Source organism: Rhipicephalus microplus, chromosome 2 (assembly GCF_043290135.1).
Source record: "Rhipicephalus microplus isolate Deutch F79 chromosome 2, USDA_Rmic, whole genome shotgun sequence".
Lineage (NCBI taxonomy): Eukaryota > Metazoa > Arthropoda > Arachnida > Ixodida > Ixodidae > Rhipicephalus > Rhipicephalus microplus.
This window is the reverse complement of record NC_134701.1, coordinates 207,629,989-207,655,550: the sequence shown is the minus strand read 5'-3', so window position 1 is coordinate 207,655,550 and position 25,562 is coordinate 207,629,989. Positions and strand designations below refer to the sequence as shown.

The 25,562-nt window shown below is 45.1% G+C and overlaps 1 protein-coding gene across 1 annotated transcript in view; it reads right to left on the bottom strand.

Annotated features, from left to right (window-relative positions):
• Window positions 1-14,742: 14,742 nt before the first annotated feature.
• LOC119169589 (guanylate cyclase soluble subunit beta-1-like) overlaps window positions 14,743-25,562 on the bottom strand; it is a 124,188-nt gene continuing 113,368 nt past the window's right edge. The window contains exons 10-13 of the mRNA XM_075887293.1: window positions 24,677-24,831; window positions 19,332-19,551; window positions 17,377-18,427; window positions 14,743-14,924 (exon numbers count right to left, since the gene is read on the bottom strand). Of these exons, the coding sequence (XP_075743408.1) occupies window positions 17,693-18,427; window positions 19,332-19,551; window positions 24,677-24,831 (1,110 nt within the window). The 3' untranslated portion in view covers window positions 14,743-14,924; window positions 17,377-17,692. The remainder of the gene's footprint in view (window positions 14,925-17,376; window positions 18,428-19,331; window positions 19,552-24,676; window positions 24,832-25,562) is intronic.

The window sequence follows — 25,562 nt, the reverse complement described above, 5'->3', positions numbered from 1 at the left end:
CAGCTTCCTCTCGGGCGCAACGCCGTGATGAACTCCACGCCACTGCCATTGTAATGTTAGTGTCTGCATCTTCGCATACACGCTTGATTTCATTTAACGGGAAATAGTGTTTTTTTCTTTCCTGTGTCAATCACTTTATACAACAAGTTGAAAGAGCCGTGCGCTAGCGTAAACCGCCTTATTTTTCATCACCTGAGAGGTATAGTCAAACTAAAAAAAATTATCCTTTAAAAAACTTATTGGTAAACCTTGCACTAAGCCGTGTAAGTGGACGATCTTAGAATGAGCTGGTTGCTTGTAGATCCTTTTTACGCCTTCGCTAGGTGATGCGAGTTTTAAGTTGCTTTTATGTTGTTGCTGGGCTCTACGCAGCTGGTGATACGTTGTTTTTACGCTGATTCTCAGCATGGAGAGTTTCCAGTCAAATCAGCCAGTCACATACAGTCACGGAAACGACACGACTGTTGCAATTCCAAAGGCAGAACCTCGCGGAGAAACAAAGCATTCGCACCTCTTATGGATCTACATACAAGTCGTGGTTCACGTAAGCTTTCCGCCGCTACGACGTTTTCTCACAGCTGCCATTGACTTTCCCGTCTTCTTAATAGTATTATTGTGTTGAACGTAATCGGAGTCTTTCGCTGGCAGCCGTGGCTTTGCAATTATTAGTAAACGCTAACTATTAGCTTCTTCCTTCTTAGCGGGCTAAGCTTGAGTAGTGGTATTTGCTCAATTTTCACGGTACATACCGTTTTATGGTTGTGAGAGTTTCCTCATAGGCCACACAGCGGCACATACCCATTTGACGATGACAGTTTTATTTTTACTTATTGTGGACCCACGGTGAGTGGGGGCATTTACCCGATTTCTGTGGTACGTATACCTTCTTTTAATGATACTTTTATTCCGTTGACCACCCGGCACATGCATGTAGGCTGCTGAATTAGGGCTTGCATAATAAATAAGCAAAACTCAACATTCTACCCACTCCCTCTGTTCTCTAGAACAGAGCTCTCTCAGCTGCGTAGCTGCTGTTGCTACAGAAGGGAGTGGAAGGTTGGTTGCATGGTGCTCGTCTTGTCTTGTCGTAGCTGCTGCTGCTTGTCAAGGATGGAGACCATCGCCTTTAGATACGTTGCAACAACTAGACTTTGTGTACAGGAACTTATGTAGAAATTTACAAGACTCTTCATCGTTGGGACTGTCGTATTTTGCCTCGGCAGTGTCGATAGTGCAGTACACTGTTTGCTGCGACCAAAAAGCCCGTGAGGAGTCAGGAGCCAGGTTTTAACCCCTGGCTTGCCCCTCCCCCCTCTCCTCATGGTCAATCAAAACAATTAAGTTCGTTTATTGCACAGGCTAAACACATTTGTTGCCGTCCTCTCCTCTCGCTCTCTTATTCAAGCACTTGAGCTCCCGGTCCGGGAGAAAGAGCCGAAAGGAACGAACTGCAAAAGACGTTTCGCGAACTGTGCGAAAGCACACGATGGTGGAACCGTTCGGTTGCCCCGCTCATGTTACCCGGGTGGAGCTGGTTCATTCGTGGGCCCATGCCATTACTGCCAGATGGTATACGCTGTCCTGCGCGGCAGCCGCCTCACGGACTCTGTTCAAGATGTATGGGTGTCAACACACCAGACGTCTTCACGCGGCATGCCGGCACTCCACTGGCCGGAGGCCGCCTCGCTGGTCGTTAAAAGCGAAAACAGACTGCGGCCTCCCCCCCCTCAAATGGTCATGAGCAACTGTAAGGAGGGATGGGGTTCTATCGCCACACCACGTTTGTCTTACTAGTACGGGCGTCCTTGTGCCGGAATTCTCGTTTTCCGAGAATGGCCTCTTTGAAAAGCACACACTTTTGGGACAAAGAAGACTAACCCCCTTGCCTGCGACGCAAGACCTTACAAAATATCTTCGCTGTAATAATCATAACAGGATTGTGGCATCCCGTAAGCATGATACAACTGAGAGAGATGTCGTATATAGTATAATGCTTCCGAAACTTCATCAATTTTAGGTCCATTGACGTGCACATAAATCTAAGCTCATAGACTTCAAGCACTTCGACTTTATCGCACAAAGCCACTTTATGGGCCCAAGTCCAGCAACACAACGAGGCGACTATGGTGGTTCCTACTTTAAGGACAGTTCTGCTTCAATTACATCACTTTAAATATAGTAAAGCACTCCTTCAAGCTTTATAACACTGCAGAGTACTTAGTCGACTTCGATATATTTCTTTCAGACCACAAATACGAGGGCTCCTTTCGTTTCTGAGAAAAGGGACGCGTCTATAATCTGGATTTCTCGACTCAAAGGGTGCCCATAACAGCGCGTTGTCAAGGGGTGCCGGATCGCTTGGCAGCCGAGGTCGTGCTAGAGTGCCGCGGACTCTCTTTACGCTATAAACTGGCGCGTGTTTTCGGGGACTATTTCGGCCTGGAGACCAGAGGTTGGTTCTGCCGAAAAAAAGTGAAGTACGCACAATTTCTGAAAAGCTTAGTTAAGGGAGGCCAACCACTCGTGCCGTCCTACACACCCTAAAGCACTTTACGGTGGCACCTCTCAGTGCCAGTGTTTAAGAACCGGTTAACACTTTAAAAGGATAAGCATACTGCAGCATATGCAAACACACCCTTTACACATTTGGCAGTGGCACCTTTTCCATGTTGACCGTGCAAGTCAAATGATGAACACCCTGAGTAGATTAAAGAGCTTGTTAATTCGTCACCAGTCCACTGCAGTTTCCAAGTCATTGACCGCGTATTAAACAGTCCGTAGTCAATGCGCATGTCAAGGTTGTCGCACTCTTCAATGAGCTTTTTGTCAGAATCAATGGCGTAGTGGAGTGGTGCAAGTGTTCAACCTCTCAAAGAAGTGCAATGTTTGTTCATCACTGAAAGCACCAATGATATTCTTTTTAATTCTAGGTATATATGATGACGCAATGCCTCCTTGATTTCAGGCATTTATGAAGGTGTCATGTGGCAGGTCCATACATTACGTATCAAGCACTCCATAGTTTCCACCTGTCAGCATGTTTTGCCAGCTGTCGTTTATCGCATTCTTCACCTATCAGTTGGTGTTTGCATCCAACTATAGAAGTAGCTGTTTTTAAGCAGATATATAGTTTTTTTTTACTTTTTCATGCATTTTTTCATTCAGAATCGCTGGTAATGTTGTTAAAATTTTGCACAGTGAAAGAGAGGCAGGAAAATATTAGTGTGTTTATTGTCGGGAAGTACACTTACTTCTGCAACGCATACGAAGCACGGCGGTATATTGTTAGTAAAGGGAACAAAAGTGTAATTGAAGAGAGCGGAAAGTAGAAATCACATTTCAGGTATGCGTATCCACACTACTTATCGCCACTTCGTGTATCTATTTTTCCTTCAGACAAACCGGTGGGGGACCGGTAGTAGTGGGTATCAAAATCGAATTATCTCGCAACAAAGGCAGTCTCTCTAAACACTTCACCACACCTGTGCCACATGCACAGCCGAAGCAAAGACGGGAAAAAAATCAAATACGCTTCACGAGATTTCCATGACTTCGTCCTAAATTACAACCATTTGTCTGCTTCTACCTGTCAAAAAGGGTAAGGGGAGTACTCCAAGAGTATTAGGGTGTCCAAGTCCTCTTTCGACCTTTTTTTTTTAGAGTGTAGAAGACGTCCGCCCTGTCAGACGGGGATTCCTACAAAGTGGTAAGCTATCTTGGGGGTGTAGAATATTTGTTTTAACTTGAATTTCAAAAGGAAACAATTCTCGAAGGAAGAGGGTTGCGAGTATAAAGTTACATGAAATTGGTATTGAATTACACGGAAGATTGCAGTTTTGAGAAAACGGTGATATGTATTACATAATTACCAAGATAAATGAGGCGAAGCTTGAACACACAAACGGAAGGCTTCAAAAAGCGAATCCGGGTGATTCTCGTGGCTACTATGGTTAGTCCTACATTATTTTAGAGCCTTGGATAGGTGATGCAGGTTGCTGCTATGTTTATTATATGTAATTGCTAAGAATTATATAGGGGATGCTAAGTTGTTCTTTTGGCATCCCTGACGCAGACAGGTTCCAGTTAAACCACAGTCAGTCACAGACGCGACATTCGTGACCAAACAATTGAGACAGAACCTCGTGTTCAAACTGACCGTTCAGCCCTCTGGGAAAATCTACGGGCACGTCGTCATTGACGTAGGCCTTGCATATAGCTTTGACATCTTCTCGCAACAGTCCTTAGTATTCGTGTTCTCTATAGTATTCTCTCGCTCTGCGTACGTGGTGTCCACAGATCGTTGTCGTCCTTTCGCTACCACTTTTCGGACTAACTCTTGCACTGATCATCTTCAGTGGGCCAGTGGTGAGGAGTGAGATTTAGCACATTTCTTCGGAACATACGTATTTACAATGACTATAGTTTTCGCCTACATGGCTTTGCATTGCCAGTAGGTTGAACGAACTACAGGTAGCTTAAATAGCATCGCCGTTAGAAATTTAGTTGATAACAAGTAAATAATTTCTTGTATTGCTTGACGTACAACTGCGATGGAGGTTCTCTTTAGAATAGTCAGCAACAAAATTAAGAAAGGTACGAAAAAGTTATTGAACAGTTATTAAAGCACGAAAGACATATGTCGAACTAAACCACATTTTGTTTTTGTTTTTTTGGTTTTCCGGTGTTCGGATTGATCGTTTGGTATACGGTCCACAGTTGTTTGAACCCGACACTGGAACGCTCAGTGTGATACCCTCGTAGACTTTCCGTGCACTTCAACACAGCAATCACAGATGTGATATTGTTATGTCTAGTTATCTCTAAAGTAATCAGTCCCACAGTGAAAATTCTTTTGCGCATCTCGTTTGTCCATGACTCTACAAAACCTTTAGAAGGAAATATAGCAACCCTTCAGGGAACTTTTCTGAAAGCGCCATACCCCGACGACATGTGGTGATGCTCTTTTCAAACTTGTACAGCCCTGTCTGCATCATATTAGACGTGCGCCTGCACACTTTCGTGAAACTACATGAGTGATTGCAATGCAAAGAACATTGAAGGATGAGCTTCTAAACACGCTACAACCAACGCTGCTCGAACTTGATTCAGAAAGAGTCAGGGGCGCTTAAATTTGCCAAAAGCTTTGCGCACTATAGTTTCCCATTTTGTATTTTGCCCTAGAACATCGAAACAGTGTAACTCTAAGAGTGCGCTGTTCTAGTTTAAATTTTCGTCCAATTGTACCGAATGCATTTCCGTAATTGGATTTCCGTAATTGAACACATTTGCGCCTTAAGTAAGAGAGCGAGGGAAACAAGCGCATTCTTCGAGTTAGGTGCTGCAGAGCTTCCACGGCTTTAGATGGTGTGCCCAGGTTTCGATGGAACGCCATGCGCAGCGCGGCTGCCGCGGCGAAGAACTTGAAAGCTTTTCCATGTCACTAGTTTTCCTCTTGAGTCATGCACCTTTCTGGAAACACCTTTCCCTCAGCGCACGCGCGTCAGGCCTACAGCCTACTCCACAGGGAGACAAATAAAAATAAGTTCATCGCGTACGCGGCGTAGTGAATAACTTGTATTTTTGCCCGCCTGACCAAATGCTTGCTCTCAATTCTTAGTTGAGCTAGAGTCATCCCGGCTTAGCCCACCGAGCCAGCATAGCAGGCTGATGTGCCACGCTACTGAGCTCATAATGGCGGGTTTGAATCTCAGTGGCATCTGTCGCATATCGATGAGGGCGACGTACACTGACACCACTGCATGTTGATTTGTTGATTTTAAGTGTCCAAAGTCGAAGTACCTGCCGCACAAAAGTGGCAGAGATGGACTTTTTGAAGTCTCGCACTTTGACGCCGAAAATGCGCGCTGTTCACGTTTTGAACGTGGCAGATCGCATTCGAAGAACCAAGTGAAACGAAGTGTTTTCGCGGCTAGAAGCCCACCGTAGCATACTAGCTTACGTAAACGTAACACAGACAAGCTGCTTTCGCAATGAGTGGGAAAATACTAACCTTGTATTACCGCAAAAACTATATATATATATATATATATATATATATATATATATATATATATATATATATATATATATATATATATATATATATATGTATATATATATGGGAAAGAAGTGTATACTTAAGGGCTCGTTTTTGCGTGTTTGACGCATAATAATGAGATCTAACAGACAATACTGCCAAGGAATGTAAAGGGGAAGTTATTGGAACCAATGTAGAGTAAAATAAGAAGAAAAAAAGTGGGTGAAAAATTATCTTGCGTGAGCATTCCTGCTTACGGCAAGTTATTTTTCCCTCAGTTTTATTTCTTCTTATTTCACATTACATGGGTTGTAATAACTTTGCCTACACATTCCTTGGCATTATTGTCTGTTAGATCTCATATATATATTGATACAGCGTATCACTACCAGAAAAAACAAGGGAAGCGCGGATAGAGAAGGAAGACGACGTTGCCTCCACTGCGATTCCCCTGAGTGGGTACGAGCCATGGCGGTGGAGATCATCATCATTATACTGTGATCGCGGACTCAGGGCCCATTAAAAACCCCCCATTAAGTTACCTTACCTTGTGTAACAATTTGGTGGAAGGTGCGGGGTAGGACGAACCCAAAGACGGGAGCTTCACTACCAGGACTTCGTCGCAGCCGCCGCCTCGCCGGACTTCCACCTTCGCCGATCGTAATGGCCCAAGAGCAGCCATCCAACGCTTCGAGGCCAACTCCGATGGGTTCCGTACCGTACTACAGAGTGCCACCTAACTTCGGCGGGACCTCAGGAGAAGACGTCGACGTGTGGCTCAAGAACTACAAGCGGGTGAGCAGAAGCAATGGCTGGGACTCGAACGAACAGCTCAATCATGTCGTATTCTCTTTAACTGACACCGCCCTCATGTGGTACGAGAACCACGAAGACATGTTCACGACTTGGGAACGTTGTGGTGGAGAAGTGCAGAAGTGCTTCGGTGATTCGGACGCAAAGAAGAAACGCGCAGAGCAGACATTGTCTCAGAGGGCACAGCTTCCAGCAGAAACATGTACGACATACATTGAAGAAATATTGAAGCTCTGCAAGATCGTGAATGGGAGGATGTCTGAAGAAGACAAGATTGGACACTTTCTCAAGGGTATAGCCAAAGACGTGTACAATTTCTTAATTGGGAAAGACTGCTTGAACTCCGTGTCCGACGTGATGAAGCACTGTCGTACCTTTGAATCCCTCAAGATGCGACGAAGTTCTCCGAAATTCGGCTGCCTGCCCAACGTCCCCCTGTGGCTAGTGTTGAAACAGTGCCGCCTAACGACCTTGCTTTGAACATACGGCAGATTGTCAGAGAAGAGCTGCTTCGATGTCAGCAGACCTATCATCGCCCCAGCGATTTTCAGGATGTGTACGTAAACGAACCTGAACGTGTGCGGACTCCTGTTTCTCTTCCACCATGGCAACCATTGATCAATGCAGCAGACGCTTATGCATATCAAGGCACACGGCGGGCTGGATTCCCCCGTCAACCACCTCCCAACTACGAACGAAGTTTCGCCCGCCTATTTACCTAACATCGCCTGTCTACAGTGCCCCCGGAGGGCGGCACCACTATCCCATGCCTTCCGAGAGGAGTCGTTACTCTGAGCAGCCACATGCCCCTCGACCAATTCCGGTATGCTACAACTGTGGCGTGCCGGGTCACATTGCACGTTTTTGTGACCATCGTCCATATCAGCGACAGTCTTGGCACATGTCTCACCAACCTTTCGACCATCCGCTCTCCACGTCTAGGAAACCACGCGCACCTACCGGAGCACGCTACCCCTCGCCGGCCTCTGATCGAAGTTTGACGCCACCACCAGCTCCCTGTGCTCCACGATCGCCGTCGCCACGGCGACGCGCACGTACACCACCGCCGGAAAACTAGTCGCGGCGGCCAGTGGGGGTGAGGCCGCGAGATCACAGGTGCTATCTACAGATATACCCCCGTCAGCGTTTATGTTGAAGAACAAAGTTCATGTAGTTGTCGATGGAGTGGCTACTATGGCACTTGTGGATACAGGCGCGACAGTCTCGGTGATGAGTGTGAATTTTAAAAACCTGCTAGGGTCAAAAGTGATAATTTGCCTGAACCGTGGGGTGACATTTCGTGGTGTAAGAGGTGACGTGTTGTGTCCAGTAGGATATTGTACTGTGAACGTCTCGGTGTGTGGAAAGGTGTTTTGCACAGAGTTTGCGGTTATTCCGCGGTCTAGACATGACGTTATCTTAGGTGTTGACTTCTTGTGTGAGCGTGGGGCAACTGTAGACTGCAGAAGTGGGCATCTTTCTATACACGGTACTTTCTCAACGGCGCTCTTGGAAAATTCCTGTCCGAAGGAACGCATCTTTTTCGTCTCCGTGGACACAGGCGTTCCTGCATTTTCTGCCGTGTGGGTTCCCGTGACATGTTCCAGCAACAACTGTGGCACGTTTGACACCACGCTCGAACCGATTCCCTTGGCATGCCTGAAAAAGAACATTCTCATTCCCCATTGTATAGTGTCGGTCGTTGATGGACGGGCAGGTGTGTGGACAATGAACAGTTCGATAGAGCCTGCAATTCTGCCAGGTGGCATGAAACTTGCAGTATTTAGACCCGAATCATGTATGACGCTGGTTGCGCTTGTTGATGCTACAAGCCAAAATGAACATCTAGGCTTAGAAGGTTCAGAAGATCTCAGTTTCTACAAATGGTCAGCAAGTCATTTGACCAAAGCGAACGTCATACTCTGCTCGACGTTCTAACTACGCACTCAAAAGTGTTCGATTTTTCTAAACATAGCCAAAGGCCCTTAATTCCAGCGTCCCGGATACGTCATCAGATCCACACCGAGTCGGCGCATCCCATTAGCAGAAACCTTACCGACTGGCACCATCAGAGCGCAAGATCATCAACGAGCAAGTCCAAGAAATGCTGGAAAAGGGAATAATACAGGAATCGGTAAGTCCGCGGGCTGCTCCCGTCATTTTATTCAGGAAGAATGATGGTACGTGGAGATTTCGCGTTGACTACCGCCGACTGAATTCTGTTACCAAGAAAGACGTCTATCCACTGCCGCGCATCGATGACACTCCAGACTGCCTGCATTCCGCGTCCTACTTTTCATCTGTCGACCTGAGATCAGGTTACTGGCAAATTCCGATGCACGCTGCTTACAAAAAAAAGACGGCATTTGTTACGACCGACGGACTTTACGAGTTCAACGTTATGGCATTCGGATTATGTAATGCTCCTGCGACATTCGAAAGATTTATGGACTCTATATTGCATGGTTTAAAATGGCATATATGCATGTGTTAACTTGACGATGTCGTAATTTTCGGACGTACGTTTGAGGAGCGCAACACTCGCCTAGACCTCGTGCTCAACTGCATTGAAAAAGCTGGCCTTGTATTGAATTAAAAAAAGTGCCACTTTGGCGAGTGACAGACATTGGTTTTGGGACATCTCGTCGACAAAGATGGCATTAGACCTTACCCACAAAAAACAGCGGCCGTTGAATCGTTCGAGCGTCCTAAATCCGTGAAACAACTGCGTAGCTTCATCGGGCTCTGCTCGTATTTCCGCCGGTTCGTACACAAGTTTGCGGATGTCGTTCACCCCCTGACGAGCCTTCTACGCAAGAACAGCCTGTTTCAGTGGACCTCCGAGTGTGATGCCGCTTTTCACAAGCTGAAGTGTTCGTTAACTTTGCAGCCAATACTTCGGCACTTCAATTGTTCGTCACCCACAGAAATTCACACAGACGCAAGTGGCATCGGTATCGGTGCCGTTCTCGTTCAGCGTTCTGGCAAGAAGGAACACGATTGGCGTACGCAAGTCGTTCTTTAAGCAAGCCTGAACGCAACTACAGTGACCGAACAGGAATGCCTAGCGGTAGTCTTTGCCGTGCAACGGTTTCGCTCATACATTTATGGTCGCCCGTTCACTATCGTCACAGATCACCATTCCCTGTGTTGGCTGGTCAACTTTCGTGACCCATCCGGCCGCCTCGCACGATGGGCCATTCGTTTGCAAGGACATGTCTTCACCATCTCATACAAGACTGGCCGTCTACACGCTGATGCGGATTGCCTCTCCAGAATGCCGCTACCATCGACAGATTGTGAAGCCGATAACTTTAACCTCCTTATCGCTTCTCTGTCATCTGGCTTTCCCGATGCCGTGACCTTCACCACTGAGCAGTGTAATGACCCAAGCTTAAAAGCTCTCTTCCCTGGAGCGAGAAATTCATTAAGCGAAGGCCGATTCTGCGTCCGAAATGGCCTTCTTTACCAGAGAAACTTGTCCACGGCAGGCGCCCACTTTCTGCTGGTTGTTCCTGCGTCCCTGCAAACGTCTGTTCTGCGTCTCACGCATAACTACCCCACCTCTGGCCATCTAGGCACTGCACGAACACTTAGTCGCACGAAAGAACGGTTCTATTGGCCGAAAATGAGCAAAACGATTCAGAACTACATGGCCAGCTGTACGAAGTGCCAGATCCACAAGCGGCCCTCCTCGGGTCCAGTTGGTCACCTGCAACCTGCAAAGCCTCCCGGTTCCCCTTTTGAAAAGGTCGGGAATGATCTGATGGGACCATTTCCATGCTCCTCAAAAGGTAACCGGTGGATAATTGTATGCGCCGACTACCTGACGCGGTACTGCGAGACGGCTGCCTTATGCTCCACCATGGCAGTCCAGGTTTCGGAGCTCCTGTTGCATTCAGTCATCCTCTGACACGGACCTTCTCGCGTAATAATAAGTGACCGTGGACGACAATTTACCGCTGATATTGTAGAATCATTACTTCGTTTATGTGCCTCCAAGTTCCGACACTCAACTGCGTATCATCCACAAACTAACGGCCTCACTGAGTGCACAAACCGAACGTTGATCAACATGTTGTCAATGTACGTCGCCTCCGACCACAAAAACTGGGTTGAAGTATTACCATTCGTCACGTACGCCTTCAACACGTCGAAACACGAAACGACAGGCTACAGCCCTTTCTATCTGCTCTACACTCGCTCACCTCGACATTTGCTGGACACTATCTTTCCTTTGGTCGTCCATGACGATTTAACAATTGCGGAAACCTTGTGTCGTGCGGAAGAGACACGTCAACTTGCCTGCTTACGTACACTGGCAGCGCAAGAGTCCTCCAAAACTCGCTACGACAGTCAACACAGGCATGTAACCTATGCTCCCGGTGATCTAGTGTGGGTGTGGACCCCAATACGCAGACGTGGCTTGAACCAAAGGCTACTGGCACACTATGCCGGTCCTTTTGTGATACTCCGTTGTCTCAGCGACGTCAACTATGAAATTGGACGTGTCACCACTAGTAGCCGACGTTCATGCAAGACAGAGGTGACGCATGTTGCCCGCCTGAAGCCGTTTACTCGAAGGATGCAAGAATGACTCGCCGAGAGGGCTTCGTCTAAGACGGGAAGAATGATACGGGGTATCACTACCAGGAAAAAGAAGGGAAGCGCGGATCCAGAAGGAAGACGAAGTTGCCTCTATTGCGATTCCCCTGAGTGGGTACGAGCCATGGCGGTGGAGATCATCATCATTGTACTGTGATCGCGGACTCAGGGCCCATTAAACCCCCCCCCCCATTAAGTTACCTTACCTTGTGTAACAATATGTATATATATATACAGATTGTGAGACATGACGTTCGAACAATCACATATGTGACGAAGTTGGCGTGTTTCTCTTTTAATTTTCCTGTTACATCACCAGGGAGCAAAAATACCCAAATACCCTATACAAAGTGACTTTTCAAAAGTAATATTTAGCAGTGGCATCGCCATTTATCTTGATAATAGCCTTGAAGACGTTTTTATTGGAGTTCGTTTCTACTAAAGCGTATACGGCTTATTTCACTGCTGTAGCTTCTTTTCACAGCACACACATTCAGTTACCATCGTCGTCAGTTATCCTACCACAAAATAATTTCGTCGGCTTCTGCTTGCCCTGCACATCCACCCGTCTTTGCACGTCTGAGGTACGGGGTAGTTGACCAGAATTATATTTGGATACTTTTCGGAGACGAAAAAAATCAGACAGCTGCACTCGTCGATTGGAAATATTGTTTACTTAATATATATATTCTGTATGTTTGCATAATGTTTTTTTGTTTCGATCCTTTTAATAGTGTTCGATGGAGTGCTGTTCTGCTTTGCAGAGGGATCGGAACACACGAATTCAGACACTGTTGCGAAGGCACCTGTGATTTTTTATCAAAAACGAGTGTGTTTCTATTCTCGCACTTTTCAAGCTTCTTCTAATTCGCTTCACGCAATTTTCAGCAGTAGTCAACTCATACCAGTGACGCCTCCAGAAGAGGGAGGGGGACTCATTTTCCTCCCCCTCCTCCCTAATTATTTCCAATTTCGCTTGCGTGTATATACACGCATTCATACAAAGGTACGCCCGAACATATATCAGGTGTGGTTGAACCCCCTCTTTCCCCGAATTCCTCGCTATGGCCCTAGCTTATGCATGTGGAAAGAAGAAAAAACAACGTGCGCACGACATTTTTTTGTGTGTGTGCGGCGGGACCCTGTTGAGAGCGTACGAAGTGAAGTACTAGCTTATACCCAACTTAGAGTTATATTTATTCCATAGTAGTCTCACCGACCAACGTGGCGCTTATAACTGGCGGACGTGTACACCAGCTCCAGCAGGTACGATTAACGCTCAACGCAGCTTCCGTGATGGAAAAATATCTTCACGGAAAAAATTTGAGCAGGGGACATAGCTTCAGCAAACGTTTCGTCAAAGGAAATTTGCTGCGAGGATGCATATTCAGGTGCCTTTGCCGAAATACAAACTTTTTCTACAATCTTTGTTTGTTGGTTTGTCATCAATTCAGTTAATCTTTCATTCTTAAACTGTCCTGCTTTCTTACTTGTAAATTATGTTATTTGTTTATCATATACATCCCAGTGTCTTCACATGTTTCTTGTTGACCAATTTCTTTTTATGGTTGCCTGGAGCGATAAAAATACGTATAGCAGCGTAAGCTGCCCAACGTTCATATACTTCAAACAGTGCAGACAGTAAAAACTATTATCCACAGTGAGGTAAAGCCTATGACCGACGAGTTACGCTCGTTAAGAAAAAATCCCAATTTTAAATGGCACCTAAAATTACGCTATAAGGTACTTTGGCGTTTCCAAAACCGAACCCATAAAATAACGGTTGGCATTATTCCGGCAGCACCCTCTTTCCCGTCATGTCTGCACATTAATAGCTGCATTGCTTTGCTGGATCAAGCGACGGGCATCGTCTAACGCACGGCCGAATTGCCGGCGTTTTTGTTATTATTAAGAGAGGGATGGCGTTATTATGAAAGAAAGTACTTACCCATCGCACTTGACTTTTCGCATCAGGGCATTAAAAGGAAAAGGTAGTCAAGAACTTATGATGTAAGTGTTTTTGAGGAAAGGAGGCCTTGATTTGAAGAAGTATAGTGCTGCTTCAGAAGTGCTGCATGCCTCCGCATCTCTGCAGTTTTGTCTGTCACCTCGGAATGGTCTATTCGATCGAGCTCAGATGGGTCTACATTGCGGTAAAGGAAAGGTTGTCACATTAAATACACCAATTTCCTCGTGTTCTGTTGCATTCGCATAAAGCGCGACTCCATTACGTCGTAGCAAATGAGTTTTGATTTTCGTTTCGTCGTAAACAGCGACATATTAAGCAAACCAGTGCACATTACTTCAGACTTTTGTACATAAACAGAACAATTTAGAAGCTACATGTCGTTTCCGCACATTCAGTGAGGCTGGCTATGATTATAACAATAGGGAATATGACATGACTTCAAGGACAGCCGAAAGGTGCTTAACCAGGTAGACCTCGCGTAAAATATGAAGGTGTGCAGACATGTAAGTATGAATCGTTAGAAATATAGGAGTTGAGAATGCCGCAAGTTCTGTCTTATTTATTTGTGTTTAGTGCGCTATGTATTGATTCGTGGGATGCTTCACATATGCGCCAAACGTAGTCCATTAAACTACATACATACATACATACATACATACATACATACATACATACATACATACATACATACATACATACATACATACATACATACATACATACATACATACATACATACATACATACATACATACATACATACATACACACATACATACATACATACATACATACAAACAGCGCATTACCTTGAAGCAGCCATTGAAGGTGGCATACATTAGTGCAATGACTACCCGTTGTAGATTGAAAACTACGCAGGTAGTTCTGTTTTGGTGTGAAGGACACGGATGCATGAATTTAGAACGACGTGACGAAGCAGACGAAAAGACCAATATTCACACCAACAAAAGCGCCGTGTTCGTGTGTTTATAGGCCGTTCGTCTGTTTTGTGGCACCGTTGTAAATCCATCAATTCATGGGCGCCAGGTATGGCCTTCAGCAAGCACTTATTGTAGTTGGAATGGCACTACCACCTACAACTGTACATGGCTATATAGACAAAATATTTCTTGGTGTACACGAAGAACAGGACGACAATCCGAACACATCTTTAAGGCCACCGGTACTCAAATTATGGGCAATGATTTTAGCGCAACTTTCCCGAATCGTTGACCTGATGAAAATTTGGTAGTGATATGCACTGCTTTAGTATTCTTTTTTGGCGCTGCTATATGGCCAGAAAACTGATGGTCAGACGATTGATCTCGTCGTTTATTCGTAAAAATCTCTAAATGGTCCGTGGCGACAGGGAGAAGCACAACACCAGCCGGAACTTCACAGGTAAACCGGGGCTTTTGGTGAAAGCCGAATGTTGCACTCACTGGCATGATAAAGCACCGTGAGTTTTTCTGTCCATGACACAAGCTGGTGGGCTGGTATCTGCGGATGAAATGCAATGAGAGTCATGTTCTTATAATTCAGTTTACACCAGCATCAACGAGATAAAACCGATTGATTGATATGCGGGGTTTAACGTCCTAACACCACCACATGAATATAAGAAATGCATAGTAGAGAGCTTCGGAAATTGTGACCACCTAGGGTTCTTTATTGTGCACACAAATCTGAGCACACGGGCCAACAGCATTTTCGCCTCTATCAAAAATGCAGCTGCTACAGCCGGGATTCGATCCCGTGACCCGCAGGTCAGCAACGAGTACCTTAGCCACTAGACCACCGCGGTGGGGCACAAGGAGAACTGAATCATCCAATATGAAAATTTTTATCACTTCTGACACGCTCCCCTATCTTGCATACATCATCATGAAATGTTAATAACTGATAGGTCTGATTGATACATCCTAGGCAGTCATACCTAATGACGTCAAGACCTAATTAGCTATAGAGTGGTAGTCTAAACGATTTTGCTTGAAGGCTTGCAAGCGGGAACTATTATTAGGCCAAATTTCTTGCCTTTTTTGCCTCTCTATTTCTAGTCGTTCAAACCTCGTCTGCTGCTATTGTAAATCAGCAAGGTAGCTTAACGTGACACTTGTATAAAATTGATCTATTTTTACTTTATTGTTTGCATGACAGGCTAATTTCACTCGTAGTAACACCATCTCTATATACCGACCGTCAAGGCACACGTTGCCAGTTTAGCGGAACGATACTTTCAAGAGACAAAATGCAGATACGAAAGAAAATTGAGCTTTATGACAAACACGAACCTGCTACTTTACGACAACAATTCTACTACTCGTAACGTTGACTCCAGCAACTAACTCCATGTGCCGAAGATTAGTCATCTCACCAAGATGGTGAGTTGGGCCAGTTTGTTGGCGTTCACAATGAATTGTTTTTTTTTTGTTGTTGTCGTTAAGCGCACGCAATTTGATGAAGAATACAAAACAGCGCTAACTTCTCACAACTGAAATTTTTTCTCACACATGTGTAACAGAGCAGGGTGCAAACAAAGCACTTGTATTGGGAACGTGTAAAAATATCACAAGCACTACGACGTGTCTAGAATACATACGCGTACTCCTTATCGTGCAGCACGATTTCGGCTTCACTAAACATGTCCCCTCTTCCTGATGTGGTAAAGTGACTATCTCGCGAGTAAGTAGATTCTAATGGCCCATGATAAATGAAACTGAAATCATTTTTCGCCATGACAATCAGCTGACTGGCGATACAGTTCAATCTTACTTCATCAGGAAGAGGAGACTTGACTGTGTTAGTCGAGCCACAATTGTGCTTGCTGCACATCGAGGAGTACGCTTATCTAGACACGTTGTGCTCGCACGTTGTGATTGTCCCAATACAAATGGTCGTTTTGCTGTGTCCTGCTATGTTACGCAAGAGCGAGGAATCTTCTGTCTGTATTTATATACCTTTTTTAAACTAAATGAGAAGTTGTGAGAAGTAAGCGCTGTCCTGTCTACTTCTTCTCGTCCAAGTTTGAGTGCGCTTAACATAACCAATGCAAAATGATTAGTCATATTTTAAATTTTCCATAATCACATGACCGGCTGTCTCCTTTGCAGTGTATTCCCCATTTATAAGCTTCCGGCAATATTTTTCTTATGTGTGAGGTGGTGTGTGCAGAGCTCTGGGGTTCTGTGTACTAGTGGTTTATGTTTTTAAATAAATACGAAAACTCCACACCTTCCGATAAAAATTATTGTGTTGAGGGCGTGATTTTGTATACTGCCCAAATTCTCTGCTCATCTATCCCAATGCTTACCGTGTTTTTTATGCAGAGCTGTCCAACCCAAACGATGCACAACCAGAGCTACTAAACTACTCTGCCACGCTACTACATGTTTAAAAATGCCGTATGTACTTCTATCCGCGACAGAAATCACACAACCGTGAGTACGCTGCTGCCTCGCGGCATCCTCCGACCAATTCAGTATCCTTATGGTTTTTCACCCTGCACAATATCCCTCATAATGTTCCTATTGTGCCCACGGTGTATTACTACACCTGGGAATGTCCACAAACACTAGGCTACCACACTACAATTTTATCCTTACATTCTTCTCTGGAGACTGCACTGTCTAGCTCAGAGCCGCGGTAGCAGCGTCGGCTGATCCAGCAGGCACTTGGTGTGGCACGAGCCATTGGGGCTCAAAACTAAGGGCTCCACACAACGAGGACAATCTACCCAACGAGACCTACATACAAAAAGTTTCTCTCTCTCTCTCTCTCCTTGTGTAGCAGAAATTCTTTCAACGATTTATGTCCTTCAATGGACTACAAGTAATTCGGATATAATCATTAAACAGCCTCGATGGTATATTCTTCTACGGCGCTGTCACAAGCGCAATCTGCCAGATCAGACGCGTCGTTATTATCGGGTTTATATAAGTGAACGAACTCCCACCTGCGTATGATTGAAGGAGGAGTCCAGCGCTTCCACTGCGAGCTTTCGCTGTTCGTGGCGGCCAACAAGGGAAAACTGTCAACGCCCTCCGGGAAGCACCCGGTCACAATGCATCGTGGTACCTCAGAACGAATGTCAACAAGGCTTTGAGGCTGGGGGAACACGCGAAGTGTGGATGGTCACCACACTCCTGGACACATCGTGCACGCGCACCGGGATCAGTTTCTTTTGCGTCTACACAGTTACCGCGTTGCGGCTCTCTTCTCAATCGAGGGAAGACCAAGAACACTATACGGCTACTGGTCGGCTTTCGTCCTCAGGAAGGAAAGATGACCCGTGACCAGAACTTCTCTTTCCTGCGGACATCGGTACTTCCCCGGTGTGATGTCGACGGGCTACTAGGTGGCCTCTCTTGCTGTCCTCCGCTGGGCCTTCTCTCCGTACCAGCTGTCGGAGCGAGTGTGGCGTCACCCGACTGAGAACAGCTGCCACTGTCTGTCGCTTCCTCTTGGCGTCCTGTACTCTTTGACCGGAATCGAAAGAAAGGGCAGTGCGTTCGCGCAGCGTCGGAAGCAACGTTTTCCAAGACATCCGCTTTGCCAGCGCCATCCAGGCGGCTCTCTCGATTCGTCTGTGGTGACACCGACCGCGGGGAATAGCTGTCGGCTTTTTTCTGTCTCTTTGCCTGCGATAGGCTCCACGTGAAACCACCAAAAAACGAAGTCTTGTTGCCGAACATCGGCTTGCTCGCCTCCGTTTCGACTCCGTGTGAAGACGAGCCCCTACGCTCCGTGCTGCTGACCGCACTGTCACGTGGCGTAGAGTCGTCGGTGTGTTTTGGTGTTGGCGCGACCAATGGCACCACCGCAATTGGTATGGTCTTTGTGGGAGTGAGTTCGCCACGGTCTCGCCCGTTAAGGTGGCCTCGACTCGGAGAGAATATATGCTCTGTCGGTAGCGAAGAATCTTCATTTTTACTCCGCTGCTGAGTACCGATGTCGTCGACGTCTACGTTGGCACAATTGAGCCGGCTTTTAATGAACAGACCAATCTGCAGCAACAAGATGAATAAAAAAAGAACAATTAGAGTTTTTACCGGTGCTCAAGAAATGTTAAAAAGTATGCATCCTTTATTTACCTCGTAATAACTATTTCTAATCTTTCCCTTATATCTACTTTGGAACACCGCCAACGTGGTTGAGTAAAATGCTAAATTGAAAGACGTGCACTCTGCGATGACAACGGTCCTTTTGTCTTAAAGGTGGTTTGATAAAGGAGAAGAAATTCTGCCAGTTTCTTTACAAGAAAACTGCAAAGCCCGTACCAATATTTTCTAGGTTTGGTTAGCTTAGTTTTAAAATTATTTATTTGAAATACTTAGGGAGAAGCAACACGCAAACAACTAACAGCATTCTAAAAAAATGTGTTGTTTTTTTTTTGTGATGCTCACAGGCTTTGAACCCTAAAACAAGTTTGTCATGATATCCTCAACTACAATGAGCCACAAACATCATTCATACGAGTAATTCTTATTTATTAAATGATGAACAATGAAGCGTGTATTTTGTTTATAATATTAGAAAGAGTGCATTAAACTAATTTTTTCCAGCTATAATTCCTAGGTGGGTACGTCTGCTTGTCATTCTAGGATATGCGTTGCTGTTATGACTGATTTAACCACCGACAACGCTTACCTTGTGCAAATGATCACTTCTATATTACCGTAGATGAAGCACATTTCATCTCTCTATGTATAGAGACTTTTTATTATTGTCGTGTGCCCTTTCTTACAGCATCGGGCAAGCAGTGAGGGCCTGATTGTTCTATTGTTTAATTGTTGTAGTGTGCTTCCTATAATGTATACAAGTGAAGGAAGCAGCTATAACACAGAGACGAGCGAAAGCAAGGTTTCCAACGCCACGTCATGTGGCACTTCACGTATGCCACTCCCTCACCTCATCGACGTCAAGGGATGGCGATGTGATCGCGGATGAACGGCGAACGGGTGATGAGGATGGAGACAGGAGCATGCTGTCATCGGCTGGCTGCTCTCCAGCAGTAGTTGGTTGGGCTTCTGCATTCTGCCGTGACGCCATATCAACCAGGTAGCAGCGAAGAGGAAAGTCGCCCACATCGAGGTTGTCTTCGAACACGTAGTCCTTTTTCGTCAGGTGGCTGTGTGTAAAGTGTACAGTAAGATTTCAGTAAAATAACAGCGTAATAATGCAGAAAACATTGCTTAGTACTTTTGTACGCCATGTATTGGATGAATTTTTGGTTAGAACCTGGATTAGCATGCTAAGGAATCAGCCATACTGACGCTTCCACTTCTTCCAGTTTGCTATAGTTTCCGTTCATTGTGAACACTGCGAGAATACAGCCGTCCATGAACTATTGCGATCCCTCGTCAACCAGACAGTGAATGGTTCCCCTAACTTCCTTTCACAACACGCGAGAATGCCTACTCACCTGCCGTGCAAATACTTTACCGCAATTCCCCTACGATGCAACCACCAGTCCTTAAATCACTGTCCAATTTGAGGCTGAGCAAATCATTTGACGCCGACTCTCAGTGAATACATTGATTTTCTACTTCATCAATTTCAGATTAACCTGGGTCACGACTAACTCCACTGTCGTCTCTACCCTAGTCCTTGAGCCAATTTTAACTATATATATCGAAAATCGCTAGCAAGACGAACCCCTCTCCGCAGGGGCTGAGTGCCGAGAGCGATTGAAGACTGCCAATTGCCGACTCCAGATGGTATGCTGGGCCACGAGGGACACCGAAGCACAAGGACTTTCGGCCACCTAAAGAAGCCTCAGAGCTCATCGTCTACCTTTTTCCTTACTCGTCTTCCCCTCACCTTTTGCATTCTTTGTGTCCGTGAAGATTTTTTGTTTTATTTATTTATTTACACTTCAACTACATCGCCGTAAGGCATTACGTAGAAGAAGTGCTCATGAGTAATTTCACAACACAATTTGTAGTGGACGCAATAGATAAAATAAAACAACAATACTCAAGATATTTTAAGAGAAAAACACTCGAATAACAGTGAGATTCACAAATACAAACAACGTCATGGCCATACGTTTTTTAACACCCAAACGCTTGGAGGCAGCAAATGATTCTTACTGGCAGTGAGGTGGAAGGCTTTGTTACAGGGAAGCCAAATAAAAGGATTCATTATCAGTTTCTTTAATGATATTATCTGGCAAACGGTTTCATTCCTGTATTGTTTTTAGGGAAAAGAAACTGACAAGGAAGTGAGTTTTGTAGGGGTATTCTAATATTTTTCGTGAATGGTCTCGTTGATTTGAGACGTTGTGTCCTCTTCTACACTAATTTATATATGTCACCTAATTGTTTTGCGAATGCTAGCAGAATTTGCGCAATTGTGATTGACGTCACCCTTTCAGAAGTGATTATATTATGGGGGGTTTTACGTCCTGAAAGCATGCACCACATGATTATGAGAGATGCCGTAGGGGAGGACTCCGGAAGTTTACATCATCTGGTGTTCGCTAACAAGCCCTGAGATCGCACAGCACGTGGGCCTCTGCCATTTGGTCTCAATCAAAATGCCATTACCAGAAGCCGAGCACCGTAGCCACTGATCTACTGAGCCAAGCTTTCAAGAAAGAGGGAACAGGAATCGAACGTCACATCGTCGATAAACACTGCTGATTGTTAGCTGAGGCTCTGGATAACACTCGAACTATACATAATAGTGGTAGACGCTAACTCAAATTTACGGTTCATCCTCAATCGTGAACTGCATAGTTACCGTAGACGACGCATGATGCCGCCCAGTGTCCCCGCACGCTCGCGATTACACTGAAGGGAAGTCGCTGATTAAATGACGTATGTTCTTCTCCCCTCGACCTCTCCCTCTCCGAGTAGCTTTCATAGAACTCGCTAGTGCGCAAGGAGTGAGAAATTGACTAAAGCTTGCGATAAATCTATGTGCATTTACTTGAATTCACGGCCTTTAAAAAACTTTTACTGCTGTCGATTCGAGAGACAACGCACTCTTTTAACGAGCCCAATCTCTGATTACTTCTAACAGTCTTTCAAGGCCCCTTTAGGCGAATGTACAATCCTGGTCGAAAGTTCCCAGGCTACTGTTCCATAGGAATATGTAGAACTGTGGCCTGGAATCTTTTGCCTCTCTCCCCCCCCCTTCCCTGTACGTTTACTGGAGAAAAGGAGATCATTTGCACGCCACGGGTAAGCTTTGAAAGCTTTCCAATGGGTGTTTCATCATTTTAACAACTTCAATGCTATATACTTGCAGTTATTATACGTGCGCTCAGTGGCTGGCAATATTGTTTGCAGTGTATCGAATAACTGTTATTTGTCAAAGTGGTTTGACCACAAGGTGCTGTGACGCATGGCACCTCGGGCAAAAATCTTTCGACGAAGAATACGACTTTTAGTCAGAATTTAAAATGGCAGGTTTTCACAACGGCCATCAAATTTTCGAAGTTCTTTATACTTGCATGGTCAGCCCTAGCAGTAATCTCTATTACGTTTTAACAGAACCTGGCTGTACTACAAATAAAGTATGGTGAAAACGTGGAAATTCTAGAAACAAATGTTGGCTCCAAATAAGAAAGAAAGGGCGTGGGCTGGGCAGGCACATCACGCTTCACTGGTGTACATTCAGAATGGAACTAACAAGACAGGGCTTTGAGGGACTAATAAAAAAACATATCGCGTCTTAGGAGCTTTCAGATTGTCAAAAGCACGTTACACGGGTGCCGACACGTAAAAGTGGAACCGCAACTTTTTCAAAGCTGTCTGTCTAGATGCCAAGCTTGACAGACCTTGCTATTATAGTCTGTTTTGTTACATAGAGTAGACCAGTCAAATCAGCCCAGTGAACACAATGTGATAGCGTACGCTCCTTTCAGTCTGCCAGTAAAGGAAGAGAAAGAAAAATCTCGCAGAAGTCCAGAGCGTTCATAGAATAAGGGACCCTCCCACTTTCATTCACAAACATTCATACAACAAATTGCTCTCTCTCTCTCTCTCACCGCGTCCCTAGTGGGAACAGTTGTCATGCGAAGCACATGCGGCATGTTCAGCGGCATGTGTCCTGAATGGCTACCGCAGAAGAACTGAGCATCGGGCGACTTGGTATTATTGCACAGTGGATGGCATTTTGCGAAAAACAAAAATGGACATGTAAGGGAGCACATAAAGGCGCAGACTGCTTGCGCCTGTTTATTAACTCGCTTTTTTGTACGTTTCAAGAGGCATGCACCTAACTATAGTGGTCTTCCTTTACATTATATGTTCCTCTATTCAGTTCTTCCTGCCTTCAAGCGCATGAGTTGTGCGTGTGAATCACCATCTCCGCGTCGAAACTATTAGACAGCCATCTATAGACGAACAAAAAGAAAAAAAGATGAATGTTCGACGTAGTCGTAAATCAACTCGACGCTATCGCTGGAGCTGGGTGACACCACCGCTCGGACGTTTCCGAATACGGGGGCCACCGGATGCCTTCGGAAGGTCTATGGTCATTTCATTCGGCGATCTGACGGCGTTGAGGCTCCGGTCATTATGACTACTTTGCAACAATATTCTTTCATCCAAATACTTCACTAATGTACGACCATGGTGTGTGAGCTGAAGCGACATATAGCGAACTCGAATGACTGTCCGGGCACCATGATTACGGCGTTTTTTTTATACTACAATATCGAGCATTGCGGTAAATGATGATGTTAGACCTTACCGACTTCTTAACACCATCTCAGAACTTTGCCCCTTAACGGTCAAATTTTAAAGCAGTCATACTTCTGTTGATAGATGTTGATAGTGAAAATAGATTACCTCATTGATTTCTGTTTAGAACTTTACAGATATAAAAAAACTGCATTTAAGGGTGGTATAGCTCAATACATACAGTTATAATGAAATAGAACGTACTGAAAACACATATATTTATTTGATAGAGTACATGCTCACACACTAAAGATTGCGCAAACGTTGGTTCATTGTAACAAATGTATTCACAAATAATAGTCTCGATTTGTGATTTACATTTCGAAACACGCTTTTGAAACATCGACATCATCTGAAACAATGCCGGGGACAAAGACAACGTCCGAGTATGGTTTAGACACAAAATTTATGTCGTCACTAACGACGATTCTGTACTGCTCCAGAAGCACAATTTTCCCTTTTATAACTTTTTTTTTTATCAACGCCACCACCAGCCTTCTTCTTTGGAAACGAAATTGTGAATTGACTGTTGCCAAACATAAAACGCACGTGAACGGCATAAAATGCAGTCTTCATTGACCACTATTATCATCTAGTTCAAAATTGGAAGCAAAGACACTGACAACCATAATACGCCTCTGGTAGAGGAAGGAGCGTAAATTTGAGCTAGGCGGGTCATCATCATCATCAGTCCTACTACGTCCACTGCAGGACAAAGGCCTCTCCCATGTTCCGCCAGTTAACCAAGTCCTGTGCTTGCTGCTGCCAATTTATACCCGCAAGCTTCTTAATCTCATCTGCCCACCTAACCTTCCGTCTCCCCCTGACCCGCTTCCCTTCTCTGGGAATCCAGTTTGTTACCCTTAATGACCAGCGGTTATCCTGTCTACGCACTACATGACCGGTCCATGTCCATTTTCTCTTCTGGAAATGGACACGGGCAATTCCCCTTCTGGTATAGCCCGCAATTGTCGATGTCGGTACAAACACGTGGGACGAATAAAGCTTCAGTTTGGTGAATAAAGGGCCAAAGAACGATCACCTTATTTTTTGCTTGCCTTTTCCGTATCTTAGATATACAATTATCCACGCAAGGAATATATTCAGGTGTCGTTTTGTGCAAATAAGCTGAGAATTGGTCCGCAGGCGTGGCATATCAGTTGTGAATTGCCGCGTTCCCTGCTTTGCCAAGCAGTCGTGAGCCCGATTGGCATTTTTTTTGCATCATTTTCATGCGTGATCAAGTGATTTTGCCTCGTTTTGTGCATTTTCGATTTGACAAGCATAGATAAAAGCAAGTAGCCCAAAAATGAGATTATTCCTATGTCTCTATGTCACGCGTTGACTTCGTCAACGTGTTTTGGGCAGAAATAAGAGAGAAGAGACAGAAATAGCTCTCACTAAAACGGGTAATGAAGACGATAATGGAAGCGACGTCTTTTTTTTTCACTTCTGAGTGGTTTAGCGGACCATTAAATGAATCGATGGGTTTAACTTCTCTTTGTCCAAGCACTCAAAGCGCAGCCTAAAACGAGGCAGTAGTAGTGCCCGTTCTCTTACCTCCGTGCCACCTGTGTGATGTTCACCCTGGAGGGCTTGGACAGGCTCTCGGTCTTGTTCGCCAGGGTAACGGTGTTGCCGAACAGGCAGTAGCGAGGCATAGTCATGCCGACAACGCCCGCCGTTGCGTAACCCGTGTGCACACCAATTCGCATCTATAAGGAAAAAAACAACAAACCAAAATAGCTGTGAATACGTAATTAGTGGCAGCCAACGATTCCACACTATGCTCTTTACGAATGTGCAAGGTTCAATTGAAATCACTAATTAGGGGGAACGTAAACACTGGACTAACTGATAGGGCTGATAGGGTTGCATAATTAAACGAAAACGCTCGTTTTGTGTTTTTGCTCGCTCTCTGTGTCGATGTTTTCGCGGTGTGCTTTAAGCAGGCTACTCGGTAAAACTGTCTTATTTAAGATGTTTTAAGCACTAAAGTTCTTATTTTTTAAGCTCTGCTCCATTATCATTTTCACTTTCTATATAGGTTAATGTTGTTCCTGTTTTACATTAAAAATACTCGTTTGGCAGCACTTCCTTGTTATGCGATTGATTGTAGTTCTAGCGAACGAATGATCACCGTACATATTTCAGTTTTCCGTTCATGACGGCGCATATCCGAGTGCACGTACATTGAAAAAGCAAAATGCAGCGTAGAAAAAGAGGAATCACTTCCAGCAGGTCTTGAAGAACGGTAAATTAACCGCAGGAAGCGGTAAACCCAAAAAAGTGGTGTTTACCGGTCGTGGCACACCGGGCCATGCCCCACACCCTCCCCGAAAGCAAGAATGTACTCGCCCCCTCCTCCCTCATCCCCCTGAAACAATTCAACCTATCCGCCCCTGACCCTAAATCAAAGAACATCCTGACATACACTTTTCAGCAC